Source organism: Scatophagus argus, chromosome 2 (assembly GCF_020382885.2).
Source record: "Scatophagus argus isolate fScaArg1 chromosome 2, fScaArg1.pri, whole genome shotgun sequence".
NCBI classification, from domain to species: domain Eukaryota; kingdom Metazoa; phylum Chordata; class Actinopteri; family Scatophagidae; genus Scatophagus; species Scatophagus argus.
Window position 1 is genome coordinate 21,976,780 of NC_058494.1, and position 24,461 is coordinate 22,001,240.

The 24,461-nt window shown below is 41.1% G+C and overlaps 2 protein-coding genes across 10 annotated transcripts; one reads left to right on the plus strand and one right to left on the minus strand.

Annotated features, from left to right (window-relative positions):
* The first annotated feature begins 689 nt into the window (after positions 1 to 689).
* asah1b (N-acylsphingosine amidohydrolase (acid ceramidase) 1b) lies at positions 690 to 5,189 on the plus strand. The gene is made up of 14 exons (XM_046370536.1): positions 690 to 847; positions 950 to 996; positions 1,771 to 1,861; positions 1,945 to 2,031; positions 2,119 to 2,197; positions 2,306 to 2,380; positions 2,469 to 2,514; positions 2,606 to 2,750; positions 2,889 to 2,943; positions 3,048 to 3,129; positions 3,535 to 3,666; positions 4,015 to 4,138; positions 4,480 to 4,536; positions 4,617 to 5,189. Exons 1-14 carry the CDS (start codon positions 779 to 781, stop codon positions 4,704 to 4,706), a joined length of 1,179 nt encoding a protein of 392 aa, XP_046226492.1. The 5' UTR covers positions 690 to 778; the 3' UTR covers positions 4,707 to 5,189.
* Positions 4,896 to 24,434, minus strand: pcm1 (pericentriolar material 1). 9 transcript variants are annotated; one of them, XM_046418539.1, is made up of 40 exons: positions 24,274 to 24,434; positions 22,845 to 22,959; positions 22,309 to 22,557; positions 21,108 to 21,434; positions 20,293 to 20,463; positions 19,776 to 19,895; positions 19,467 to 19,653; positions 19,104 to 19,213; positions 18,552 to 18,825; positions 18,299 to 18,449; positions 17,733 to 17,948; positions 17,097 to 17,263; positions 16,694 to 16,920; positions 16,215 to 16,357; positions 15,940 to 16,069; positions 15,534 to 15,701; positions 15,222 to 15,400; positions 14,772 to 14,978; positions 14,421 to 14,685; positions 14,014 to 14,159; positions 13,711 to 13,919; positions 12,979 to 13,159; positions 12,580 to 12,890; positions 12,296 to 12,457; positions 11,996 to 12,052; positions 11,614 to 11,801; positions 10,782 to 10,913; positions 9,932 to 10,061; positions 9,303 to 9,470; positions 9,067 to 9,164; positions 8,675 to 8,809; positions 8,375 to 8,578; positions 8,186 to 8,245; positions 7,933 to 8,083; positions 7,443 to 7,603; positions 7,298 to 7,358; positions 6,956 to 7,161; positions 6,676 to 6,768; positions 6,433 to 6,556; positions 4,896 to 6,262 (listed from the first exon to the last, which is right to left on the minus strand). In XM_046418539.1, exons 2-40 carry the CDS (start codon positions 22,938 to 22,940, stop codon positions 6,237 to 6,239), a joined length of 6,390 nt encoding a protein of 2,129 aa, XP_046274495.1. In that variant the 5' UTR covers positions 22,941 to 22,959; positions 24,274 to 24,434; the 3' UTR covers positions 4,896 to 6,236. The 9 variants fall into 9 exon arrangements, with proteins under 9 accessions (XP_046274495.1, XP_046274463.1, XP_046274523.1 ...); XM_046418507.1 differs by having other exon boundaries at positions 15,222 to 15,403; XM_046418567.1 differs by having other exon boundaries at positions 11,614 to 11,786; positions 24,274 to 24,433.
* Positions 24,435 to 24,461: the final 27 nt, after the last annotated feature.

Here is a 24,461-nt window from a genome sequence, read left to right on the forward strand (position 1 = left end):
CTTTTGCTGGGAGGCCTTCTTCAGACTGCTGCGCACTAAGTTACAAAGACAGAAGCATTATTGTGCTGTAGCGGAAAGTTTCCCTTGAATTAAGGAGCCGACTGTAACTGACAAAGAAAACATTTCCACCTCTATACTGTGTAGTATTAATCATTTTTCCTCACTCCCAAGTTTCCACTTCTCTCAGCTTATTAGCACTGACTTTTCTGTGTCTCATGTTGTCAAACGAATATCTTTGGGTTGTGGACTATTAATTGAATGGGACAGGCAGTTTAAGAATGTCACTTTAGTCATTTTTTTCTGCTTTCTGACATTTTACGTGCACAATAAATCGTTTAATAGAAAAAAATCATTAGTTGCCGTCCTGAATATGTACATTATGTTCCATATATATAGACTTGAAGGCGTCAGAGGAGGAAATAAATGGAAAACAATGATGGTCACGTCTTCTTGCCGCACTTCCGTGTGGAAACAACCACTGACCTGTTAGGGGTGTTCAGCTTCACCTTGCTAATCCTTTTCATCAAGGTTCTCGCCATATTTGCAAAGAAAAGAAAATAAGTCATTAATATCTGTAAGTTTTCGGTAACACATGCAGTATTTCTCGTTTGTTCTTAAAAAAAGCAGTTTTATGTCCCTTTGAGAGCTTCCGGTTTCCCCTCTCGTGCACGAACGTGAAGTCACAGTCACGAGATAAACAGAAACAACTTCCGCAGTAAACTTCATTTTAAAAACACCGATTCACGGCGAGGGGCGGTATAGGTGAAGTCTTCCAAACATGGGTCACTGCGTTTTTCTCATTTTAGCGGCTTTATTTACCGTCGCATCGACACAGTTTGTACCGCCGGTAAGCAACTTTCACGTCTAATCATTGTGCTGTTGTTGAGACAAAGTCTGTTGTCCAGTGTGGTCTGACCAGGTTGACCTACATTCATGCATTTATTTACAGTTCACAGAAGACTGTCGGACCGAAATGTATCCACCAAAGGGTCCCACGTAAGTAACATGAGTCTAGTAATCGTCAAAGAGAGAAACTAAGTGAGACTTGTCAGTTACGCAAAGTTGTCTAGCTGGTTAGCTATGTAAGTCATTGATATGTTTTGTAACTGAACTCTGCTACCTTCGCTTGCTCCTCGTAAACCTTAATAATGGAAACACACAAGTTGCAATCTGTCGGCTGCAAGCTACATCAGTGTTTCTTTTTCCTGTTGCCTAAAATGTACATTTCCAAATAGTACTTGAAGGCAACATATCTTTTATAAGCACACTGGTGCAATGAAGGTAATTTTTAAACAGCTGTACCAGGGCTGCACCATTTGTTTACTTAACTAAATCAGCCTCTTGATTATTTATGCTTTAATTGATCAGGCTATAAATTATCAAACAATTTAAGATGTATAAAAGTCAGTTGTTCTTTGACTATTAGTCAAAACCTCAAAGATGCTTTAAAATGCTTTTAAACAAAACAGAAAAGTATAAATTCTGCACATCTGAGATACTGAGAAGCCAGGAATTTTTTTTTGTGTTTGATGAAGGAATGAAAATCTAAATTGTTGGCAATAAATTTACTTTATTTAAAAAAAAAACAAAAAAATCTTTTGAGTGGAGATTAATCAGGGATTTACTGGTCAGAATTACAAGCTGAATTTCAACAAAGGTTAACACGCCAATTCAAAAGAGAACAATAAAAATCATGTCTAATCAGTGATATACTGAAGAGGATGTTATCACTGTGCTTCAGTAGTTGTGCAGCTTGTCCTTCCTAACCAGGTTCAGTGGAGCTGTCAGTTGGTACACGGTGGACCTCGACTTGCCGCCCAGCAAGAGATGGACCTCCGTGATTACCGCCAAAAAAACAGAAGTGAGAATGCTGTCATGTGCTTTAAACTAGTCTTCTTTTGTTTGTTTTTTTTAACTCATGATCTCTTTGTTTTTTTTTTTAAGTTGATCAGCATGATTCAGGCCATCAAAGACTTGGCCGATGCCTTTGTGCCCAGCGGGAGGCTGATAGAGCTGGTCGACATTACGCTGGTGAGTGTCATTTTTCCTCACAATAATCGACGTCTTTTTACTGTCACCAGAGTGCTTTGTGATTTCTGTGTGTTTTATGTTCTGCAGCCACTGATGGTGGACACACTCCCAGACCCTTTTGGTGATGAAATCAAAGGAATTGCAGCTGTCTCAGGGGCCCCTCTTGGTGAGAAAACCAAAATGTTCTCCGCTCCGTGTTTAGTAACCGTTTTTACAAATGTCCCATTGACCTCCACCTTGTTTTTTTTTTTATGTACACGTACGTGTAATGTAGGCGAAGTCGTCTTGTTCAACATCTTCTATGAGGTGTTCACTGTGTGCACGTCAGTTGTTGCAGAAGACGATAAGGGTGAGTCATCATCCAAGATAGGGCTGATTAATTAACTTTAAAATAATGCTTCATCTGAATTGCTTTTTCGAACTTTGTGCTCTCGCAGGCAACCTCATTCATGGAAGAAATCTGGATTTTGGATTATTTATGGGGTAAGAATCACCTCCAAAGTTTAGGCTTGATAGTCTTGACTCCCATCTGGTAAAATAACATCTCATGAGACGCACTGGTCCTTGTTCGCAGCTGGGATGTGAAAAACAAGTCATGGATCATTAGTGAGAAGCTGAAGCCTCTCGTGGTCAACCTCGACTTCAAGAGAAATAACCAGACCGTCTTCAAGTCTACAAACTTTGCTGGATATGTTGGCATGCTGACTGGCATCAAACCTGTGAGTCATTTAGTATAACAACTGAAGATTCAGTCAACATGAAACATGATTTAAAATCAATGACAGCTGCTGAGTTGTGTATATTTCTTACAAGGGAGATTAAATACATGATTCTACTGTCTTTCTTTTTTTTCTCAGCACATATTCACTCTGACTATGAACGAACGCTTCAGCCTCGATGGAGGATACATCGGTGCGTGTGAACGGTGTTTTGCTCAGTACAGTATCCACAGGCATTCAGAAGGGAGGTCTCTGTTTTGTGACAACTTTTCATCTTCCGAATCCGTTCACATGCAGGAATCCTGGAGTGGATCTTGGGGAAGAGAGATGGGATGTGGATGAGCTTTCTCACCCGCTCTGTCCTGGAAAATGCCCACAGGTATTTCTCTTTGATATTTAAAGGTACAGTGTGGAGTTTTTGGCCACCGACCTCGCTGTAAGTTCGTGTATTACTTGTGACAGGCAGGAGAAGGAAATGTGTTCAGCATCAAGATATAAGGGTTAGACGATGCAATTTGCTCCATAAGGTTCCTTTTTAGCGTCCTGAAAAATAAAATGCTATTCAAAAAAACTTGAAAGTTTATCTTGATAGCATTTTGCATAGTACAAAAAATTCAAATGCTTGCATGTAAAACAGTATTGAGACAATGTATAAAAAGAAAAACAAAAGGTAATTAAAATGCAGTTTATTCCTGATTTGTGGTGCATAATAACTGAACTTCCTCTCAGTGTTAAGTGATGATGTCTCTGTCTCAATAAATGAGTCTTGTCCCATTCTCACCAGCTATGAGGAAGCCAAAACTCGCCTGGCTCAGACCAAGCTGCTGGCTCCGGCCTACTTCATCCTCGGAGGAAACCGCACAGGCCAGGGCTGCATCATCACCAGGTCCAGACTGCTCAGTATTGACATCTTGGAGTAAGTTCTGGAGCTCAGCAGTGCAGTATGTTTGCATTCCTGAATATAGAGACATCTATGGGTTTAATTTTACAATATAACCTACAAAAATACAAAATAATGTAGCTTTGATTTACCTTGACTTGCACCTGATTGTGACCTTTATGTGTGTAACACTGGTGTGTAGTCTCATGTGCCAGTCTGAAAAGGCACAATGACGCATTTTTTCTTGTGAAACACCACATGCTCAACAAGGAACTGATGACCGCTTTGGTTTGAGGTCACCTGATTTTTTTTTTTAACTCTTTCACAAACCGGTTGCTTAACGTAGCTGCATGTTGAGGTTTTTATTTAATTACCGTATTTCAGGATTGACCTGAAGCTGGGCCGGTGGTACGTCCTGGAGACAAACTACGATCACTGGAAGGAGCCTTTGTTCCTGGATGATCGCAGAACTCCTGGCATGAAATGTATGAACCAGACCACACAGAAAGTGAGTACTGAAAATGCACACACTTCCTGTACAAACCTGGACAATTTTCTGTCTCTGTGACTCTGTGGTTAAAGCTCAGTCATATGATTTTTAGTTTACTATGAGCAGGATCATGTATTATTATTATCATTATTGTTGTTATTGCTGTTTCTACCTCTTGTTCTAACAGTAGTGGAGATGGTTATTCAGATCCTTTAGTTAAGTAAAACTGCTAACATCACACTGTAAAAATACAGTGTATGGTCAGGAAAATACTGCAAGGACTACAAGTTAAAGGTTGGTCATATGACTTTTAGGTCTGAAGTACAAATCTTACTTTTTTTTTTTTTTTTTTTTAAAAGAACATCTCACTGAAGACCTTGTATGATGTCCTCTCAACCAAGCCAGTGCTAAACAAGGTGAGTCTCGTAACGACGTTTGTATTTCTTAATTAAGGCTTCAGTGTGAATAACTTCATCTCACTGCGTTTGTATCACAGTTGACGACATACACGACACTGATGCAAGTGTCTGAGGGAAAACTGGAGACGTATATCCGCGACTGCCCAAACCCCTGCATGCCCTGGTAACAGTTCAGCCACTGAACCCTGAACCCACTAAACAAACCGCGATAGAGACGAGCTCGTCTCACCTCGTGACAGCAGTTGAAGCTGTTCCGTTAAATGTTTGCACAAGCGACCAATCACGTGAACCAAAGTTTGTCTCGACATCATTTTGACATTTGTGCGTTTTGTTTTGTTTGTTTTTTGCTGTAATTATGTAATTACTGTAATTATGTATGTATTATTTACAAGATGAGTCTATCAGTGGAGCTCAGTGCAGGGATACGAGGGACACCTGAGATGAATGCTTGTATCCAAGTTAATTCATTTAAAATCTCCAGCCCACACTCACCTTCTGGCCCCGCTCAGCCTGTTTTCTTTTTATTTAGCTGTTGACAACAGTTACAGGTACTGACTCGATTGACCATTTAACATAAAGATACTATTAAATGTACCGTCTAGGTGACCATTTTCTTATTTTTAACGATTGCTAATAAAAGGATTCCCATACTTTTGAGGTTCTACTTGTTCTATTTCTACCTTGTGAGCTTTTGAAGTAAGTTGGTTTAAATTCCTCATCTGAGGCTAAATCATAAATAATTTTGTCTACATAATGGTGGTAGTAGTATCAGTGGTAATGCTCGCCAGTTTCCTAGAGGACAAGGTGAGGTTTTAAATGTCCAGAAGATATTTGGCATTTTTGTTTGAAAAGTGACTCAATCCCTGACTGAAAAGGTTGCAGATCAGTTTATTAACACATTAATCAGCTCCTATTTCGTATTGTGCAGCGACAAACTACATTAAGCGCAGATTTTTAGATAAGACACACTGGACAAATAGTCAGCATTAACAAGGCTCTCAGTGTTAAGTACATGATGTACAAAACCAGTTGACACAAACATTTTCCAGCATTTTATTATTTAAAACTTATTACTGTAGTCAACATTTTAATTACATGGAAATCAATGAAGATTAACAGAACAAAACAGTTATATAAAGATGCATCTGAAGGGATAAAAGTCAAGTCTGAGCTTTGAGCTCTGATATAAAGAAAAAGTGTTCAAGCTGGAGAAACAAAGCGCTGAAGTCAGCCAAGCTACAGCTGAACCTCCATCCTACTGTAATCTCTTTATAATTATGAATCAAGCACAGACAAGCTGTACAGCAATAAGGCTGGGCAGAGACAAATAAAACATAAAAAAAAAACATCACAACTCATGTCAAACTGATCCCAAAACCAAGAAAGAGATTAAGGTGAATCCAAAGAGGAGTTTCAGTACAGTAGATTCAAACAAAGGCTTAACTGTTGGTAATCAGCAGCATTAGACCAACCCCTCCCCACAATTCCAATAAATCACTTTAAACATTCAGGAATAAAATAAACTAAGTGTTGAATATGTGCAGATTTTTATCTGTTGTGTAACAGAGTCACAGCTAACTTGTAACCAACATCATGAGCCTTTGCGCCTTGAAACTAGCAGATAAAGAATCAAGCAGATTAAGGGTGTGAGCATAGTGTTGCTAAAAACAGTAAATCTGAGACATCGGTCCAAATCTTCACACACTCTGGGCACCGACAGTGTCTGAAAAGATAAAACACATAATGAACTCTAAAAGGGTCGGACTTATAGCTGATGTCTAAACAAAAACAGCAGCTCATTCCAGCGCTGAAGTAAACATGGTAACAGCAGACTTTGTATTTGGCAACTCCACAAACAGCACTGTAAGACTACCTGAGGACTGCAATCCATACCTGGTTCCTTCAGTGCGTGTGCATTTCCCACCAGCCCGGTCAGCGATTCAGTGTTCCCATTGAGGATTTCTGCAGACAGGTTGTTATTCTGCTGCTCCTCCACGATTCTCTTTTGTAGTTCCTCCTTACGTTAGAGCACATCAGTATACGATTAGATGTTTTCACTGGGATTTTATACCTCGACTCCCCTTTAACTATCGTTAAATATAAACGTGAATATTTAACGTGTTAGCTGTTACACACCTCACACATGACTGTAAGCTGCAGTGGCAAGTCATCCACCTTCACAAAGTCTTCCTCATCAGACTTCTGACTTGTGTTACCCGAGCCCATCTCCTGCATCAATAGTATTGATAAAGTCAGTACACAACAGCACCAAGGAAGGGCAAAGTCTTCAGTGTTTCACTAGTGAGTAAATCCAGAAAAAAAAAGATTTCTGCTAAAAAAAAAAAGCAAACAAATAATTGGATCAATATCCTGAGCACATTTTTTACTGAACTGATATCTTCAGCCTTGGACTTACATCTACACTGATCATGACGGGTGAGTCAGTGTCAGGGCTGCTCGTGGTGATCGACTCCTTGGGGACATCGTGACCGCGAGAGGCTGCAGAGCTTCCTTCTGAGGCAGCAGCTTCCCCAGCTTTACTCTCCTCCTCAGGACTCTGGCAATCTGCTATGTCAGGCTCCTCTACAGTGGAGTCCACAGTCCTGACTGACTTGTTGATTGCTGCAAAACAAAAGGAAAAAAAAAAAACAGTAAGCAATGAAAGATGATGGAGTAACAGACACTGAAGTTTTTATTTATTATTCATTATTCAACATAATATTGTAAAATGAAATTACGGGAACAACAAAAGCCTCACCATCATTATTCTCTGAAATCTGTTCAGTTTTGGCTTCCTGGCTTTCGCTGAGTGCTGTCTCCTGTTTCATGACACAGTTAAACAGGTCAGACCAAGAAAAAATATGCTGAAAAATCTCCATTACGGCTGTTCATGGGTGACTTACTGTAACGCTGACCTCCCGCTCCACCTGTCCATCAGCAGACGCCTGCAGGGATGTTTGCACATCAACAGGTCCAGCTTCAAACTCCTCCATTTCCTCCTCCTCATTCTCATCCTCTCCACTGCCGTAGTTTGTCAGGGCCTGAGTCTCAGCTTTGGAAAGACCTGAAGGTAAAACGACATGCAAGAATCTGCAGGTCATATTTAACTTGGGAAAGAACATCACAGGCCACTTTTCATTAACAATGATGGATTACCACATGATCAAAGTCTTGAGCTGATTTTTTTTATGGCATTTAGCATTCAGCAGGAGTGATGAAGCATCAGACTTTCAAAGCACGAGTTGTCCTTACATGTTCAGGACAAACACACCAGAATGGATGTGAGAGGGAGGGAGAAGTAAAACCACAGATTACAATGTACTTTGGGTTCCTTTTGGAAGAGGTTTCTTCACTATATCATTAGGGACCCTTCCAAAAATGATTTTCGCTTACTGATTGACAGAGGTATTGCTTGTTCATTCCCTTCATCCTCGTCTTCCTCTTCGACCTCCGAAGCTCCACTGCTCCTGCTGTTCTTTGTCTCTGTCTGAAGGTAAAGCTCATGCAGAGTAGAATCACCTTGCTGCTCAGCCTCATCTTGGTCCTTGAGGACAAAAAAAAAAAAGGAAAAGACAATACAGCAACACAGATTACTGGTGTACTAAGTGGTATTGACAATTTCATTATCAGTATTACACAGACTGACCTTATCTTCATCTGTGTAGGCTGGAGAAACTAATTTATCATTAACATCGGTCGTATTTTCCTAAACAGAATACAAAGATTCAAATCAGTCTCATTTAGAAAAGTATTTGTGCTACAATGTTGATTGTTTTGTTCTTACATTTATAACATTGCCAAAAACATAAAGTGGGAAGAGAAAAATACAACTAACCTTCAGACTCGGCTTTGCTTTACTGGGTTGCACAGCCCTATTCTTATTTTTCTGTTTGGCTGCCAAGGAGAAGCTGCTGCTGTTGTCTAAATCCTGCATGAGCTTAAAGAAGGCGAGCTCATTGAAGAGGATCTCTGAGATCTCCACCAGAAGGTCTTCCCCACAGTCCTTCAGTGTACGGCCCACAAATTTACTAAGAGAGTCCTGGAGTGAGAGGAGATGGTAGAATGTCAGAGAGGCTGTTCTGTACTTGATCTGCTCTCCTGAACTTGAAGAATTCGGTGCTGGCTCTCGTCATACCTGCAGTATGCCTCCCAGCTGCCTGTGGAAAAAGCGGACGAACTCTTTGCTTTCATCATTCTGCTGGGTTAGAGTAAGAACCATGCGGCGCACAGATGTCAGCAGCTGGAGGGAACACACCTCATCCATGTTCTCCTGATAAAAGAAAACATTACACAACATGACAGAGTTATTCAACTCCTCAACAGCTGTTCACAATCACAGTGGTGAACCCAATGCGGACATTCAATTTCAGCCTTAAAATTTTTAACAATTAATTTCTAACAAGCACACTTTTTTGAATAGTTTCGTAAGTGTATAAGGAATTCATCTTTTTTCAACTTCAGCACATTCTCTGCTGGTACAAAGCTAATAACTATCCATCCAACAGCTCCATGTGCTGCTTTTCGTACCTTTAGGAAAGGAATGACTTCTGTCATGATGGCTTTGATCTGGCGATCCAGCTGCTGGGTGTCAATCTGAGGGCAGCGCACGTCACCAGCTGCACCTCCTGCTCACAGACAAACACAAATAACATCATCCTACTCAACAGTTCTGCAAAACTAAGCAGCAAAGTGAAAAGTAATTACTGTGTTGCAACAGGTCTTTGCACATGGTGTACTCATGCAGCCTTCAATGAATTCTGTACCTTCCACTTGGTCAGCAGGGTTAGCAGAAGGATGTTCAGCATTTGAGACTTCAGAGCCACCTGTACCTGCAGCGCTGGCATTGCAAGGGTTAAACTCAGCTTTAAGCTTCATGCGCTCATACTCCCTAATCCTGGCCAGAGCTTTGTCTAAATGAATCACCGTGTTGCCTATGAGAACAGCAAAGAAAGGAGAGCAGGGTAGTGAAGAAAAGATCCAAAAAGTTCATAATAAATGAAGCAAGAGAGAGAAACCTTTACTGGATATTAACACAACTGTAACCAGGTTTACACTCCAGGATCACGCCAAGAATGCCAGCCTCAATCCTAATATGTGTCACCAAAGTTCACAAAATGTAAAAGTTAATTTTAATTTAATGGCTCATTTCTGAAAGCTCACATTCTTTAGATTGGTCACACAGTATTGATCCTGAGGTGAGACCTGGTCAGTTTACCAAGACAAGACTAGAGTAGTCTTGCTGGGAAAAGTGGGAAAGGGGCTACACCTCAATTTGATAAAAGCAATAAGCAAAGCACTTCAGATGTGGAAAAGGTTTCATTTAGGTAAAAGTTTCACAAAGATCAGCTTCTTCTTTTTCAGAAGTAAATGGATTGTACATCTAAAACTATACCCAGGTCATCATTAGCAAATGGTTCCAGGTTGGAGGAAGTTGACATGGTGCTGTCATTGTCCGCAGATTCTGCATCATCCCTCTTCTTCATCGTGTCCTGTGTGAGCCTTAAGTTTTTCTCCACCACCTCCTGAAACAGGTAAAGATTCTGTTATGAGGCACTGACAGAATATATCTGATCTTTCCTAAACCAAAAAGGTTTAAATCCCAATCATTTGGCTTAGAAAAGAATGGATGATTCATCACATATCCACAGCCTAACATCTCCCTAAAGAATTCAGATGGGAGAGACATTTCCAGCATGTTCTATAAACAACAACAATGGTGGCTTCTCCCAACTAGAAAAATCAGACATTTCATCCATCATTCTTGAACAAAGGCATTATTTGGACAGACAAAAGGCCTGGCTTCCAATTAGCATAACTCTGGGGACCTTGGCCTAGAACAAAGAGCATATGTCTGATCTGGCAAAAGAGTCATGGACAGATGAGGGTCACTTTTTTTCTTTTTTTTTTTTTTTTTTAAACAGACAGGCTTCTGAAGTCTTGCTGTCAAGTTAAATTCAAAGACAATGAAGATGGGTGGAAGGAAAATTAAAATCAGAGAATAAAGAGAGACATGGATGGATTAAAAGAGACAAGGCAGGGAAGGATGAAAGGAGACAAGGCTGAGAAACTAATGAAAGATGTATTGAAATGTAGAAGAGGAAGCATGTAAAAATAATAAAAAAAAAGAAGTGGGGCCATGATGACAGGATGAAAAAAGGGATAGCAAGAAAGGCTTCAGGGCTGGTACAAAGACCAAAAATATGTGAGAATGCCATGCTGGGAAGCAATAATGTGCTTCTTACTGCATCACTGGTAGCCAGACTCTCACTGGGTGTGAGTTCAGACTGAGAGCCTGCAGCCCACGCCACAGAACCAAGAGGGGGTAACTGGTCCTCGGCTGCACTCTTCTCTGCCAGGTGCTTGGTCACTATGTCCTGGCAGAAACACAGCGAGAGACTAATATAATCATGCAAAGTTCTCAAGGGCATTTGTATCCGAGGTCAGGCTCAGATTACAGGAGTTCGAATATTTTGACAAACTTCTCTCTTGCACAGATGCATCTACCTCTCACTCAAATTCAAATAATCTTCACTGGCATTAATGTTAATGTTGCATTGTTGCCAAAGCCGAACCATGTAATACTGAATTATTATATTTTAACAAAAAAGATGACAAATACTTTAAACAATACAATCCATTAGAAGATAAACGCATTAACACAAAATGACTGAACAAAGTAGAATGTAGGAGGAGACCCACAGTCTCCAACATCCTTAGGACTGCCATTTCAGAAGTCCCTTTATAGCTCCTAAAATTGTCTCTCCTGCAGGTCTGGTCTTACCAGAAAGCAGACATTTGTTCAGACACTACCAAATATGAAGGTTTAGAATGATCTAAACAGCTCTAAATTGTGTTTGGAAATAATTTTAGACACTGTAATGTTATTTGTAACTGGTCCCTGGAACAGATATTCTGTAACCCTTCTGACCTAGAAAGTGAATAAGAACACACCAGGGGTATCAGCCTGCATATCCTGTAATCTGAGCCCGACATAAATGACATTTCCATACTGGATCCCAACAGCAGTTGAACACAGACTGTCAGTAAGCACCTACATGTGTTTACACTTCTTACCTGTAGGGAATACAATGCTCTCTGCCGCAAATAGTCTGTGTTGAGCAGCTGAAGCTCATGGAAGAGCTCGATGAGAAAATGAGGACGGGATTCATTCTGGGATATCAAAGTAGCCACCTCAGAGTAGATGGTCTCCCTCAGTGCCTCGAACAGTGAGAAGTCGCTGCTTGCATCTACAGGTTCAACATCTGATAGTATGAGATTTGGGTGGATGCTAACATAATTTCATCCATTAGTTAAAAAAAAAAAAAAAAGAAAAAAAAGGAAAAAAAAAAACAGTCTGCCTGTAGCAGCTTTAGTTTAGGTTACGGCAAAAACAGACCATGCATGGGATGTTAGGTGACATAAGAACAAAATGATGGATTTGGATTTGTGAGTTTACCTGGTGCTTCTGTGCATGCAATTCTGTTAGAGAGGAAGGGTGTTCTCCAAGCATAGGCTGTGAGTAAGATAAATTAAAGTAACAAAAAACGTAAATTAACCCCAAATGACAAATGTGCAAAGAAATGTGAATTAAAATTATAACAGAAGGACAAGCAGTTATAATTACAGGAAAGAAAAACATACAATAAGCCCAATGCAGATATTACATGTATACAAAAAAGAAACCAAAAAAAAGAACGTAGATACAAGAGGGGTGAGGTGGGAGCATAACCTTGACTACAAGTAGTTTGACTCGTACCAGAGGAAAGGTCATTTCTTTTGTTCCCCAGCTTAGTTTTGCTGTCAAGTTTCTCTTGAGTCAGCTTGTCCAACAGACTCTTATTCTGATCCTTTTGACGAGACAGGGGCGCCCTCTCCTGGGCAAAGTCTGCAGTGCTGCTAACACTGTCACTCTCATGGCCTGAGGACAACACAATTTAAAAGGAACATATTAGCTCAGGAATTCAGTGAGATTTTCCTCAGTGAGTCTTTGATAATTTGGCTACATCAAATAATACTGGGGATTCAAGACTATTTTGATACCTTCATTGTTCTTGTTGTGCCCTTTGCCCCTCTTGCGGCGACTTTTAGTATTGGGTGTCTTGCTTCGGGAGGCCAGGTTGGCTTGCGCAGAGGCCTTTCGCCCAGCCTTAAAAGTCTTTGTGACGGTTGTGGGATCAACGGGATCAGGTATGCTGCTGAAGCTTTCTTGTGATGCCCTGTCAAATTCTTGATGTCTGGAGTGACAGTTGACAAAAGTGGGGGAGAAGGAGGGAGACTCTTGAGACTCCGTTTTAGATTGGTGATGCTGGACAGCGTTGTTTGCGTAGGAAGCTTTCAGCCAGCCTGTCTGCCTAAAAGGGTCACGTAGACAATAAATAAATTAACAGTGATGTTCACACAAATATGAACATCTTTTTCAGGCAAAAGTAATGAACATACCCTCTCTCTGTCGCGGTGTTGAGAGGAGAGCGCTGCAGTGGAGGAGGGAAACTCATGTACTCCGTTTTTATCGAAGTGTTGGGGTCTAACTGCTGCTTATGGAGGTCAGGGGTTGCCTGACCTGCTGCACCCTGAGGGAAGTCACCCATGGGAGCAGGGAACAGTGGATATAAGTTAAAGCCTGCAGAGTGAAAGAAAGAAAAAATAATTCATTTCAAAGTCTAATGGTCTAAAAAAATCTATTCAATAATGAGTTTTTCACTGTACAACTGAGTCACTAAAATACTCACTTGCTTCAAATTCAAATGCACTACTTAAATAACGAGCTCTCATACCAGTAATGACAACAACATTATTTAGGCAGTATATGAGAACCAGAAGAAGAGAAAAACATTTCCCACATTTTCTATTTTTATACAGATATTTTTATCAAATACATGGAGATTTTTTTTTATATATTGAATTTCTTGCACTTTCTTGGAATTTCTTATTTGATGAGGCATTGCCACAATCTTCATAAATGCAATGACTGCACTTTTACTGATTTTAGAAGAGCTAAGAGGGTTTTAGGCAATATCCATCACATTACAACCAACAACTAAAATAAAATCACAGTAAACCTTGACTTTTGAGAATCACTTTGATACTTTGATGTTGCCTTTAGTGCACAGCCTTATCTACATATATTATGTGAAAATGAAGCTCAAAAATTAATAATTATGCAAGTCATACCGGGAGGGAATGGGGATGCGGTTGACATGTTGTTGGCTGAAGGATGCAGGGTAGAGGAGAAGGGGAGGAAAACACCAGGAGAGGCTGAGGGACCGGAGCTGGATTCCTGGCATGAGCCCTGCTTCTGTGTCTGCCAACCTGTTGTTGAGGACGAAGTCTGCTGCTGATGCTGTTGTTGGCGAAGGAGGTCATTCAGGACCTGCTTTAATCTGAAGGAAAGTTATGACAGATAATACACAATTTAAAAAGATCAACTAGTTGATAGAACTAAAATGTGGTCCTATTGCATACTACTCTTTTTACCTTTGTACGTTATTCTGCTGCCAAGCCAGCTGAGTGTAACACTGGTTGAGCTGGTGCATGACCAGGTGGACCTGTGGTGAGGACAGGTTGTTGGGTAACATGCTGTACTGACCTGTCAGCAGGGTTTGCAACATATAAGAGAGCGTCTGTGGGAGAAAGTGAAAGAGGAAAATTGACAATGTTCAAGAAGACAATGTAAAATCTAAACAAAGACTGGACAGAAAGCTATGAGCTATTTTGGTCAGGAATACTGCATGTGCAATGTCTGTAAGAACAAGAATTTCCCTTCAGGGATAAATAAAGGAATTCAGATTCTGACCACACCGACAATTGCACTACATTTTCAAATTAAGCCGTTATAAAGGTCAGTCTCCGTTTATGTGCATGTATTTGTTCAGTGCACCAACCTGCTGGTCCTGCAGAAGAGTCTGACACATGCTGGTGCTGAAGTCCAGCTGTCTCTGCAGCTGGCTGACCTGTTCGTGCCAGTGACACGAGCCCTCAGTGAAGGAGAGCTCAGAGGCCCAGCACAAGTTCTCCTGCCGTCGTGTACATCCATGCTGGTTTGCAGACTGGTTCAAACTTGTGGACTGCTGCTTGGCCTTAGTCTTGTTATGAAGAGGTGGATTTCCATTTCCTTCACCTGAAAAGGCTGGGGGAGGCTTCAGGTTGCTAAAGACACAAAAAACACATTATTAAAAAAAGACTGTAGCTATTAACTATCCAATACAGTTCATTCTCCCTTCAGTCAATCTGACCTTCCATGATTCTTCCTGTTACTATAGGAGCACTGGTTCCTGCTGGAAGAGTAGATGTGAATATCATCATCAGAGCTGCTCTCTGCACACTCTTCCCGCTGCTCTTCCTCCTCTGCACCCATCTCGGAGTGATATTCATCCTCATCATCATCATCATCATCATCGTCGTCAAGGTGGCAGGGAGTGGAACCCCATGTGGCCATTGTCCTAATAAAATGGGATGGAATAATAACTAGTTTTATTCTTGTGTTATGCAGAAAAAAACACAACAGGAATTAACTGCCATCCAATCACAAAAGCTCTCCCAATTTGCTTAAGAAAGGCAGAAGAGCTCATGTTGTTGGTTCTGCATTTCACGTACACCTTCTATTTTACTAATAAAATACGTAAAATAACTAATAGTTTACATATATCTTGGACCTTAGTGAGGCAGGCCTCTATGTCTCTGACCTTTCATCTCGACTGATAGGCTGTGAAGGTGTAGCAAGGCCTTCTTGGTCATCAGTCCGCTGTGGAGAGTCACTGACACCACTACGCCTCTGGTGTTCAGCCATCAAGGATTCCAGATGCTTTCGACGCTGCCGCAGTTCTTCCCGCAAAATCTGGTGGCGCCGCATCTCTGACCAAAGCTGCTGACAGTGCAAAAACAGAGGGGAACACAACTGTTACCTGCACCATTCTGTACCGAATGTACAATTTTCATTTTGACCTTTGTAGAAAAGAAGCCAAAAGCCTTTGTGCATGCAAGGTGGAGCCCATTACCTCATTGTCAGTGACTGAAGATGTAGCTGCTTCTGGAGCAGTGGCTTTAAGAACAGATGAGTTAGTTTTGGGTCCAGAGGAAGAGGAGGCCTGGACTGGAGTGGAAACTGCTGCAGCTGGAACCTTCCTCAGTAAGCCCTGCTGACTCACGGTGCTGGACACAGATGACTATAAAGGACACCACAAAGTTAAAAGGGTAAATACTGTCAGCTTATTAAATACACATGGCTAAAGCTAATGCAGCCTGATACAACAGCTGTGTAATAAATTATGCCTTTATGAAGGTTATAATGTTCAGTTTTTGTTGATTCTCTTTTGGCTGAAACTTAACTTCATGCATACTTTGGAGGTTGTAGTTTATGGTTTTGTGTGTATGTGTGTGTGTGTGTGTGTGTGTGTAAAATACCTGAAGGTCAGGGCAGGCCCACTGCAGGTCCTGGATCTTGCCTTGGATTTCAATGAGCCTCTGACGCTCTTCATGGAGCTGCTTCAGCTCCTGTTTCTGCTGGCGCAGCTTCTCCTCATACAGCTTCTCCCTGAGACCAGATGAGTTTTGATGCGATGCAAATGAATGCATATCAATGCACACACAAAAATCAAACATTTATACAATAAAAGTAATGTTTTGGGACATCTGTGCTGACCGGCATACAGTTTTTAAAGACTGATTACATAGTATACCTGGCTTTGCTGGAGAGACAGAGTTCTCTGGGATTCTGTTTAGATCCAGACGCCAGTGAACCAGCCACAGTAGCTCTGGTATTATTTGGCTGTTGGTGTAAAACTTCATCCTCATTAGCTGTTGTGCCATCAGTGTCGTCACTCTGGGTGCAGACAGAAAGACACAATTTACTCCACGTTCAGCTTAACATTTGGCCAGCGTTTCTATACCAGAAAACGTGTATTTATTTTTTTTAACAAAACAGGAACACTACTTTAACTTTACTGCTGTTATAGAATAACTTTTGCGGACGTTGCAGTCAATGACTCATTATTTGTTTTTAAGTGTTTTTCCTTTCCCTTATTCACAGCAGTCAGGCCAACAATATACATGTCAGGTTTAATGACAAAACTTTAAATGAGATTTCTTTTCATTCTGACAATGAAGAATTTAGACCTGTGTTCCCCTGTTGAATCTATTATTATGTCATCTTCCTCACCTGAACCATAGCCACCAGCTCCTGAAGCTGCCGGAATTTCTGCTTCGCTGACTGCCGATGAACCTTCTGGACAAAGCTTCCATCGTTCCCCAGGCTGCTTCTTCGACTAGACCCCGATGCCTCACTGGCAGCCACAGCCTGTGCACCTTCATCATTATCCAGACCATCTTCATCCTCATCGTCATCCTTCACTTCATTAAAGGGGGTGTCCCTATTGTACTGGCACTCTAAATAAGAAAAAATGTAAAGGCATATGTTTTAGATTCAGGTAAACAGACTCAGACTGATATTATGTCATTTCAATTTTCACTACTTTAAATTACATTAATGCTACTAATTGAAAAATGCAGTAATACACAATGACTACCCTGATGGATGGATCTGAAGAAGTATGAGAGTATACCTATGGCTGACGGGATGTTGAGGCTGCGGAGGTTGGCTGCTGACCGGTTGTTGATCTCACACTCAGTGTTGAGTCTGCCATCACGATTGTTTGTGGCACCACCCCTGACGCTGCGCCCGTTGGTCAGGCTGTTCAAGTCCGCCCAGTTCCCACGGCGCTGTGGGTTTCTAAAGGGATGAAGTGCAGCGACTGTTATGGATACATCACAAAGCCAGTAGTAGAACACACATACCATGTGCTAAACACCATGACACTTTAACTTGAGTCCAGCAACAATAAACCTTCCCCCTCCATTAGCAGTGTTTCAGTATACTTTCAACACAAGCTGAATCTGCAACTATATCTTTTTCTGCAAAAACAACAGTCTAAAGTATTCAAATTAACATGATGTGAGACCAGAAAAGCAGCAAATCTCACCTTTGAGAAGTTAAAACCATCACAAGGTTTGGTAATATTCCACTTGAAAACTGACTTACACTAAGAATGATTATTAAAATAATTACTTGATTGGTAGTTGCCAAGTCTTTCAATTGACAAACTGACCAATTGTTGCAGTTCTAGTATAATAATAAATCTCCCGATTTATTACTAAGAGTTAAAGTCCATCTAAATACCTATGTATAACAAGAAACACACCTGATGTTGGTTACAGGTTGGCGGTTCTCCTGCTCAGAGTCAAACATGGCCTCAAACATAGAACCGTCTTCTGTCTCATCTTCCTCCTCCTCTTCCTCATCATCATCATCTTTCACGTTCTCATTGACAGCATCGACCATCATATCAGAAGTCTGTTCGTAGTACTGAACCAGTTCCCGCAGCTCATTCAAACGCTTGTGGACCTCTTTTAGCTTCCTGCAGGGTAGAAAAGAACAACTGTGCAGGTGAACTGCAAATGCACACTAGGCTTAATAATTAAAAGGTTATGTGAGACGCCAGGAAAATGTCTTCATAATTCCCTCCTCTACTGCAGCACAAAGCACAGAATCGCCTACAGAAAAGCACCCCTATAAAAGGTGGTGGCTGATGACCTTGTTCAAGAAAACTGAAGCAAAGGCTGAAACTCTCCGACAAGAGGACAACAAAAGGTTTTGTGGCTTTTGTCAGTACACCTCCCTATATTACACCACACCCACTCTACACAACCTTCTGCTGATATGTGACCTGCCCATTCAGCTGCTTGAAGTTGTGGGTTTTGTATGTACCTGAGCTTGTCTGTGGAATTGGAGCTGTCCTGGTGCTGCGTGAGTGAAGGATGAAAGGAAGTGGAAGCCGAAGCCCCATTAGAGCAGAGAGCAAATGGACAATCAGAAGATCCTCCCACGCTCAGGCTGCACTGTGTTGACAAGCCACGACCTGAAGGGAACCACATGCAGTTCAAATACAAATAATTTTATCGAAAAGAAGACACAGAATCAGTGCAACGATTAAAAAAATAAGTCTGAGAAAGACCCTTACATGAGTTATTATTGAGTGTCTGGTCTCTAAGTGAATGCAGCTCCTGCAGGATCTTGTCCATGGTTTGTTTTTTGTCTTGGAGCTCTTGGAGCTTAGTGAGTTTGGCACTGGCAGCTGTTGCCCCCATGTCTAGGCCAGTGTGGGGACCAGAGGCAGAGTGGAGGAGAGGCCTATGTTGAGGTGGACCAACAGCCTGGGGAGTCCTAGACCAGCACACCTCTCTAGAGAGGGAAAGGCTCTCTGCCTGACGACGGTTGTCTGGCACTGCTTTAGTCTACAAGGTATAAATAACGAAAAACTTGAACCATAAATTAGCTATAAACAGTTAAGACACATTTGCTGATAAAACAAAATTTTGAAGAAGTTGACACTGCTTGTCAAATGAGAGGTAGACTGGATTACAGTCTCTTCAGCAAATTGAAATAAAAATCTTGAGATAATGATACTGATATGGTGATTATTAATAAATATTTTTTAAAAATGCAACAGTTCAATGTATGGAATGTTTTTAGATGACATAATGCTTAAAGAAAACTGCAAATTCTACTCTACCTGAGAGTCATGTAGCTGGTTGTGGAACCGCTGGATCAAATCATTCAACTCATCATTCAGTTCTGATGTGATGCTCAGGCCTGAAACGCTGCCCGTCGTTTCGGTGACAACTAATGAGAACAATGAATGTCAAAGGATTTAAACATACAAAACTGATCTCATTTATCATCAAATATGATGATGAATTCAGATGGAAGAAAATGTTTCAATATTTATTAGAAATAACTGATTCAGAAATATCCCCTCCATGATATTATTAGTTCATGCAATTACGCCATCATTAAGAAAGATTCCTCTCTACACAAACAACTTTTCTGCACTTCATAGTAAGTCTGCCTCTAAACGTGTTAGTGTGCATCTCACCAGTGTCTTCAATCACAGCAAGAGCCTGTTCTGCACTGTCCTGCATGGCCATTAGTGCTTCCTGTCGGCCCTGCAAGGCCCTGAGCTGCTCCTGCTGCTCCTGCATCTTCTTCAGCAGCTCATGTTGCTTACGCAGGTTCTCCAACTCTTCCTTCTGCTCAGCTCGCACTGTTTCCGGTCTACCTCCCTACAAAATTTACACCCACATTACGAAAAACAGCGACAGTGCTCAGAAAGGCTTATATCTTAATATTTTCTTGTGTCAGAATTTAAAGGCAAACAATAGCACTGATACACAAACATACACACCATTGCATTTGAGGCATCTGAAAAGCGGACCTCAGTGTTAAGAGAAGTGCTCTCTGCCAATGAACCTGAGCCCACTGCAGAGTCCAGGGTGCCTGCATCATCCTCCTCATTTTCCTGTGTCTATAGATATAAAAGGAACAGCCAATGAATCAATTATAAATTAACTGAACTGAACTGCATGATTTTTGTTCAAAGCAATCTGCTGTCCCAAATGCTCCTTATAGGGGAATGCCTGCACACAAGAGCTGAAGAAATTTGTGCAAATTTATAAATGTTCCTTGCATAGTACTATATATATGTCACAGAAATACTCAAGGCAAAATGTCACCACAGACACAACAAAGTCATAACACAGCAATGCAAGGCAGAATACTAATTTTATTGCCACATGAGAAAGGACCGTGAAAATACGACATCACATTTTACTCAAATGGTATAGTTTGTCTGAGATCATACCAAAATCAAACAACTAGATTAATTCTGAAATAGTTAAAGGAGAAGCAAATGAGAGACTGACCAGCATTTTCTGCAGGAAACGTAAGTAGGACTTCTCCTGCTCCTTGAGGTGGTCGATGAGATGGGAGAGACGCTCCACATTTGCCGGTACATCATTCTTCTCCACCAGGTCATCCCGCATGGAGCTGGCCTTACTGATGTACTCCCGGATCTGTACCAGTTTACTCACCACCTAAGACAACACAAAGAGAGGTGGGTGGTGTGTAAGTGAGGGTTTAAGAAAAGTAAATGAAAAGAAAACAGAGAAAGATGTAAGGAAAGGTGAGTAATCATCTGTAGCGACAGCTCCGACTGGGCGAAATAAGGGCAGAAAGGGGGTTGGGCTGAATACTCACTGGGCACCAAGGGTGGCATATTTATAAATTGCCCTAAATACAGCCTAGTTTCTGCTGCACCAACTCTCCCTCACTTTCATCCTGTGCACTGATACATAGACAATGTCTTGTGTAAAAATGAAAATAAACCTATTTAAATATTAATTAATAACATTTTTTTTTCCTCTTTTTGTGAAAGAAAACATCTGTTTATGTTACTGAAGTTTCACATGGCTTCTAAAAATGTTCATAAAGAGGCAAACCTCACTGACTGCACCTTTAACATTTGGTTAGACAGGGAAAACTTGTCTTTACAAAAAATTGGGCCTGGGCCCCAAGTGACGTCTTCAAATTGTCTCTTTTGTACATGCCAATATATCATTACTTGATTTGACAACAACCCGTTTAAGCGCAATAAAAACTTCCCAACAAGAGAAAAAGAAGGAAGTTATACAATAATAAGAGCTGACTAAACCTTAGCAACAACAAAACAAAATGTTACCTGGCTGCTGTCTATTCTTGGCTCTCCTCTCCCATACTGTCTGTGTGCTAAGGGCCCTCTCTCAGTGCTTCCACGGCTGAGCCTTGGAGTATCCTTGGCAGGAACCAAAGGGGTTGATGTTTCCCTCAGTCCTGGGCTCTGCTTCTTAGTTTCCTTGGTGATAGCTGGTGTGGCTGGGGCAGAAGAGGAGGGAGGGAGCAGCTCCTTGCTTTTGTTAGTGTTTACATGCAGAGGTAGGAAGTTGTAGGGCTTTTTGTTTTCTCCAGCTAACTGGCGCTGGTTGTTGGCAGCTGTGACACGACCCTGGGAGTCACTGCCAATGCTCCTCTGTGTAAGAAGAGAAGATATATATTTGTAATATACAATCAAGAGTCAAGATAGTGAATATCTTCTTTAAAAATCTAAGATACTGTTTTTTACTGGTTTTTAACTCTCCATTTTCTGCTTCAAAGCTCTACAGCTTGTTTAATAAATTGCATAGGTTTTTAAACTGTTTTGAAATATTTTTTGACGTCCCATGCACGAAGCTGAAAACACTGCTATGGCTAATTGGGCAACAAGCATGTAAGCATAAGCATAATTTATTAGCATTGTAAAAACAATGCCCCTGCTACACTGATACTAAATCCTCTCTCACACCTTTGTCTACCATACCTTAGACAAGTGCATATTTACATATGGGCTCTGGCATTCTGCCACCATCAGATCTACAGCAGAACAAGGTCAGCCAAACAACTCTGTATCAAACTATGAAAAATATTCCCCTAACACTTCCTCTACTCTCTGCCAATGCATTACAGCAATGCAGAGGCATTTTATCACTGAAGAAGAACTTTTGTCGTTTGACAGTATGGCGATCCTTAAAACTTTTATTCCATCTCCATGACATCCCACAACAGGCGCTAGTAAAATAGCTAAATGGTTATATGTTCTCAATTTACTTGAAATGCAAAGAAAAATGTACTCCGTTGTGGATGGTTCATTCCTTTTAAGTACAAGGTCTTGTCATAGAATGTTAATATTGGCATACCATCTGCTCATTGTGATATCTGTCCCTGGCTGAACTACTACCCACACATTCATATAACTACTAGTATGCTGCTCGAAAAACTATCTTCATATTATTGAGATATGAAATAAAAACAACATATTGATCACACTAAACAAAAAGAATTCTTGATGGAGTACAGTTGATTTTTACCTCATCCAAATCTGTGAAATTGATTCTCTGACGTAGCTTGTCCAGCTCAGCCTGGTCTGGAACAGACATCTGGGTAGAGTATTTAATGTGGGGAAAGGAATGGGGAGTCCGTGCTCTCCTGCGACCGGCCCCAGGGGTGGACTCTGGCGAAATATCGTTAGTGAGGCGGCTCTCCACCACCGCCGCGGACAGCTTCTTCTTGTTCTTCTCTGAAGATCGGTTAGCTTTCTTCTGCTGTACACCCCAGTCCTAATCAACAGCAAAACACTGTCACTCCCTTATTACGTTTGTTTGATTTTATCAGGACGGTATTAATAGAAAACAACAGTGATAAGAGAGTGCAATACATTGTATAAAACAATGCGTATTGTACAGTTTCAATTACAAAATTATGATGAAAATAGGTGTATAACACAGGTAAATAGTGTTGGGAAAGTTGGGGAAGAATTGGGGTAGTGTTCCCTTCCAATGTTAACATTATGTGGAAGTGAAAAAAAGAAACTTTTGTATTCCATAATGTTATGCCTATCCCTCACCATGTTGTTGAGTCTATCTTCCAGGCTGCTATTGGTTACAGTCCAGTTGTGCAGCTCTTCTGCACTGTCATCAAAAGGGGTGCCTCCAGTTGCCATGTCACGTATTTACTGCTTACTAGGATTCACAACAAAATGCATACTGATTACCACACAGAATCTGTTATATACGTCTGTATTAAAAACATTACAGGAACACACACAAAAAAAACATTTTACAGTTAGGGAAACTGGTTGCTAAGTGCTTGCTGAAATTCACAACAAAGAGGTAAAGTGATATTAACAAGCTAGTTAACCTGAATTCACGTTTATACAGTCACTGTAAGTTAACGTCAGCCCTATGTTTGTGTCTAAAAACTACACCGAAGTTGACATTTAACTGTAATTACACTTATTAAATTGGTTACTTAACAGTCGTTGACGTAGCTATTAATAAGAAAGCACTGCTCACCACAAGTCACAAATCGATATGACTATTAACGGCACTGTTGCCGTAGTACCAGGAACAGAAACGGGTTTTTGAGCCCAACTGTTATTCCTCAGCAGTTAATGTTAACTTACGTGAAGGCATCAAGTGCGTCATTTCTTACCAACAGCCGTTAGCGTTACATTCAGTGGACGTTAGCTCGAGCAGTACGTTGACCGTATGGCTGTCGTGCAGGCTCTCTATTGTGACCTGTCTGTTGACGCTAAACTATCTGCCGATGGTTATTGTGTGTGTAACCCGCTCGGATTCCCGGGGGAAAACAATGAGCCATTCCCTCCACCACGCAGCGAGTTAGCGCGAGCTTTCTGTCACTGCTTCCCGCACGAAGAAAGTGCCGCGATAACCAATAACTTCACGACTCTTGCAGTTAGCTTAAACAAACGTTTAACATGTGAGTGTGTGCAGCCTCCTTCTTTGTGGACCCTCCTAGCTGAACATTCGTGACCTCGTTCCGTTGCACAATCGTCATGGCAACATACAATAACCCCGATCTGCTCCAGCTTGCCCACTGGTTAACATGACTTCGATCCACTGTTGATCGAGTACCACGATATTTAGCGCTACCTGCGTCGAACAAAAACACAAACTCTTATTCTAACGTTTAACGAAAAATTGCCGAGCTTGAAGCGGAAGCTCTCTAATGCTACCTAGCTTGGTAACAGCTGCTCACCACTGAGCTAACTTTAAATGTCTCGATGAAAGTTGAAGCAAACAGCCATCACAGTTCATGTTGAGGTTAGCAAAGCTAATCTTCGGCAGTGCATTAGGTTAACCTAGTTATAACACTCCGCTTGGGTTAACAAACTGTCACGGCTAACCAGCATTAACATGAGCTAATGTTAAGGATACATGCAGTAGTTTAGCATACTGTTTTCGTCAGGTAGTTCAAAATTGCGCTTGCTAAGTTAGCTCACAATTTACCAGGATCTGGAAGGTGAATATTACCATTTAGAGTGAGAGTGGAGAAAATATCGTTGCCTGTCCCTTCATACGTTGCAGGAAAGGTATTACAAATTCTCTCGCAGTCAGGCAAAAGTCATTGATAAATGATAGTGTCTTTTCTGTCCTAAAACGGAGCAAGTCATGGATCTGATCCTGGCCTGATTACGTTATAAACACTCCCTTACAGTAGG

Coding starts and splice junctions, on each gene's coding strand:
- pcm1 (XM_046418507.1), bottom strand. CDS start 22,940: ATGGCAACTGGAGGCACCCCTTTTGATGACAGTGCAGAAGAGCTGCAC. Junction 16,070..16,214: donor TGTCTCTCCAGCAAAGCCAG/GTATACTATGTA, acceptor ATCTGGTCTCAG/GGAGAAGCTGTATGAGGAGA. Junction 12,053..12,295: donor AAGAAATGACCTTTCCTCTG/GTACGAGTCAAA, acceptor TCTTACTCACAG/CCTATGCTTGGAGAACACCC.
- asah1b (XM_046370536.1), top strand. CDS start 779: ATGGGTCACTGCGTTTTTCTCATTTTAGCGGCTTTATTTACCGTCGCA. Junction 1,862..1,944: donor TTACCGCCAAAAAAACAGAA/GTGAGAATGCTG, acceptor TTTTTTTTTAAG/TTGATCAGCATGATTCAGGC. Junction 2,751..2,888: donor TGCTGACTGGCATCAAACCT/GTGAGTCATTTA, acceptor TTTTTTTCTCAG/CACATATTCACTCTGACTAT.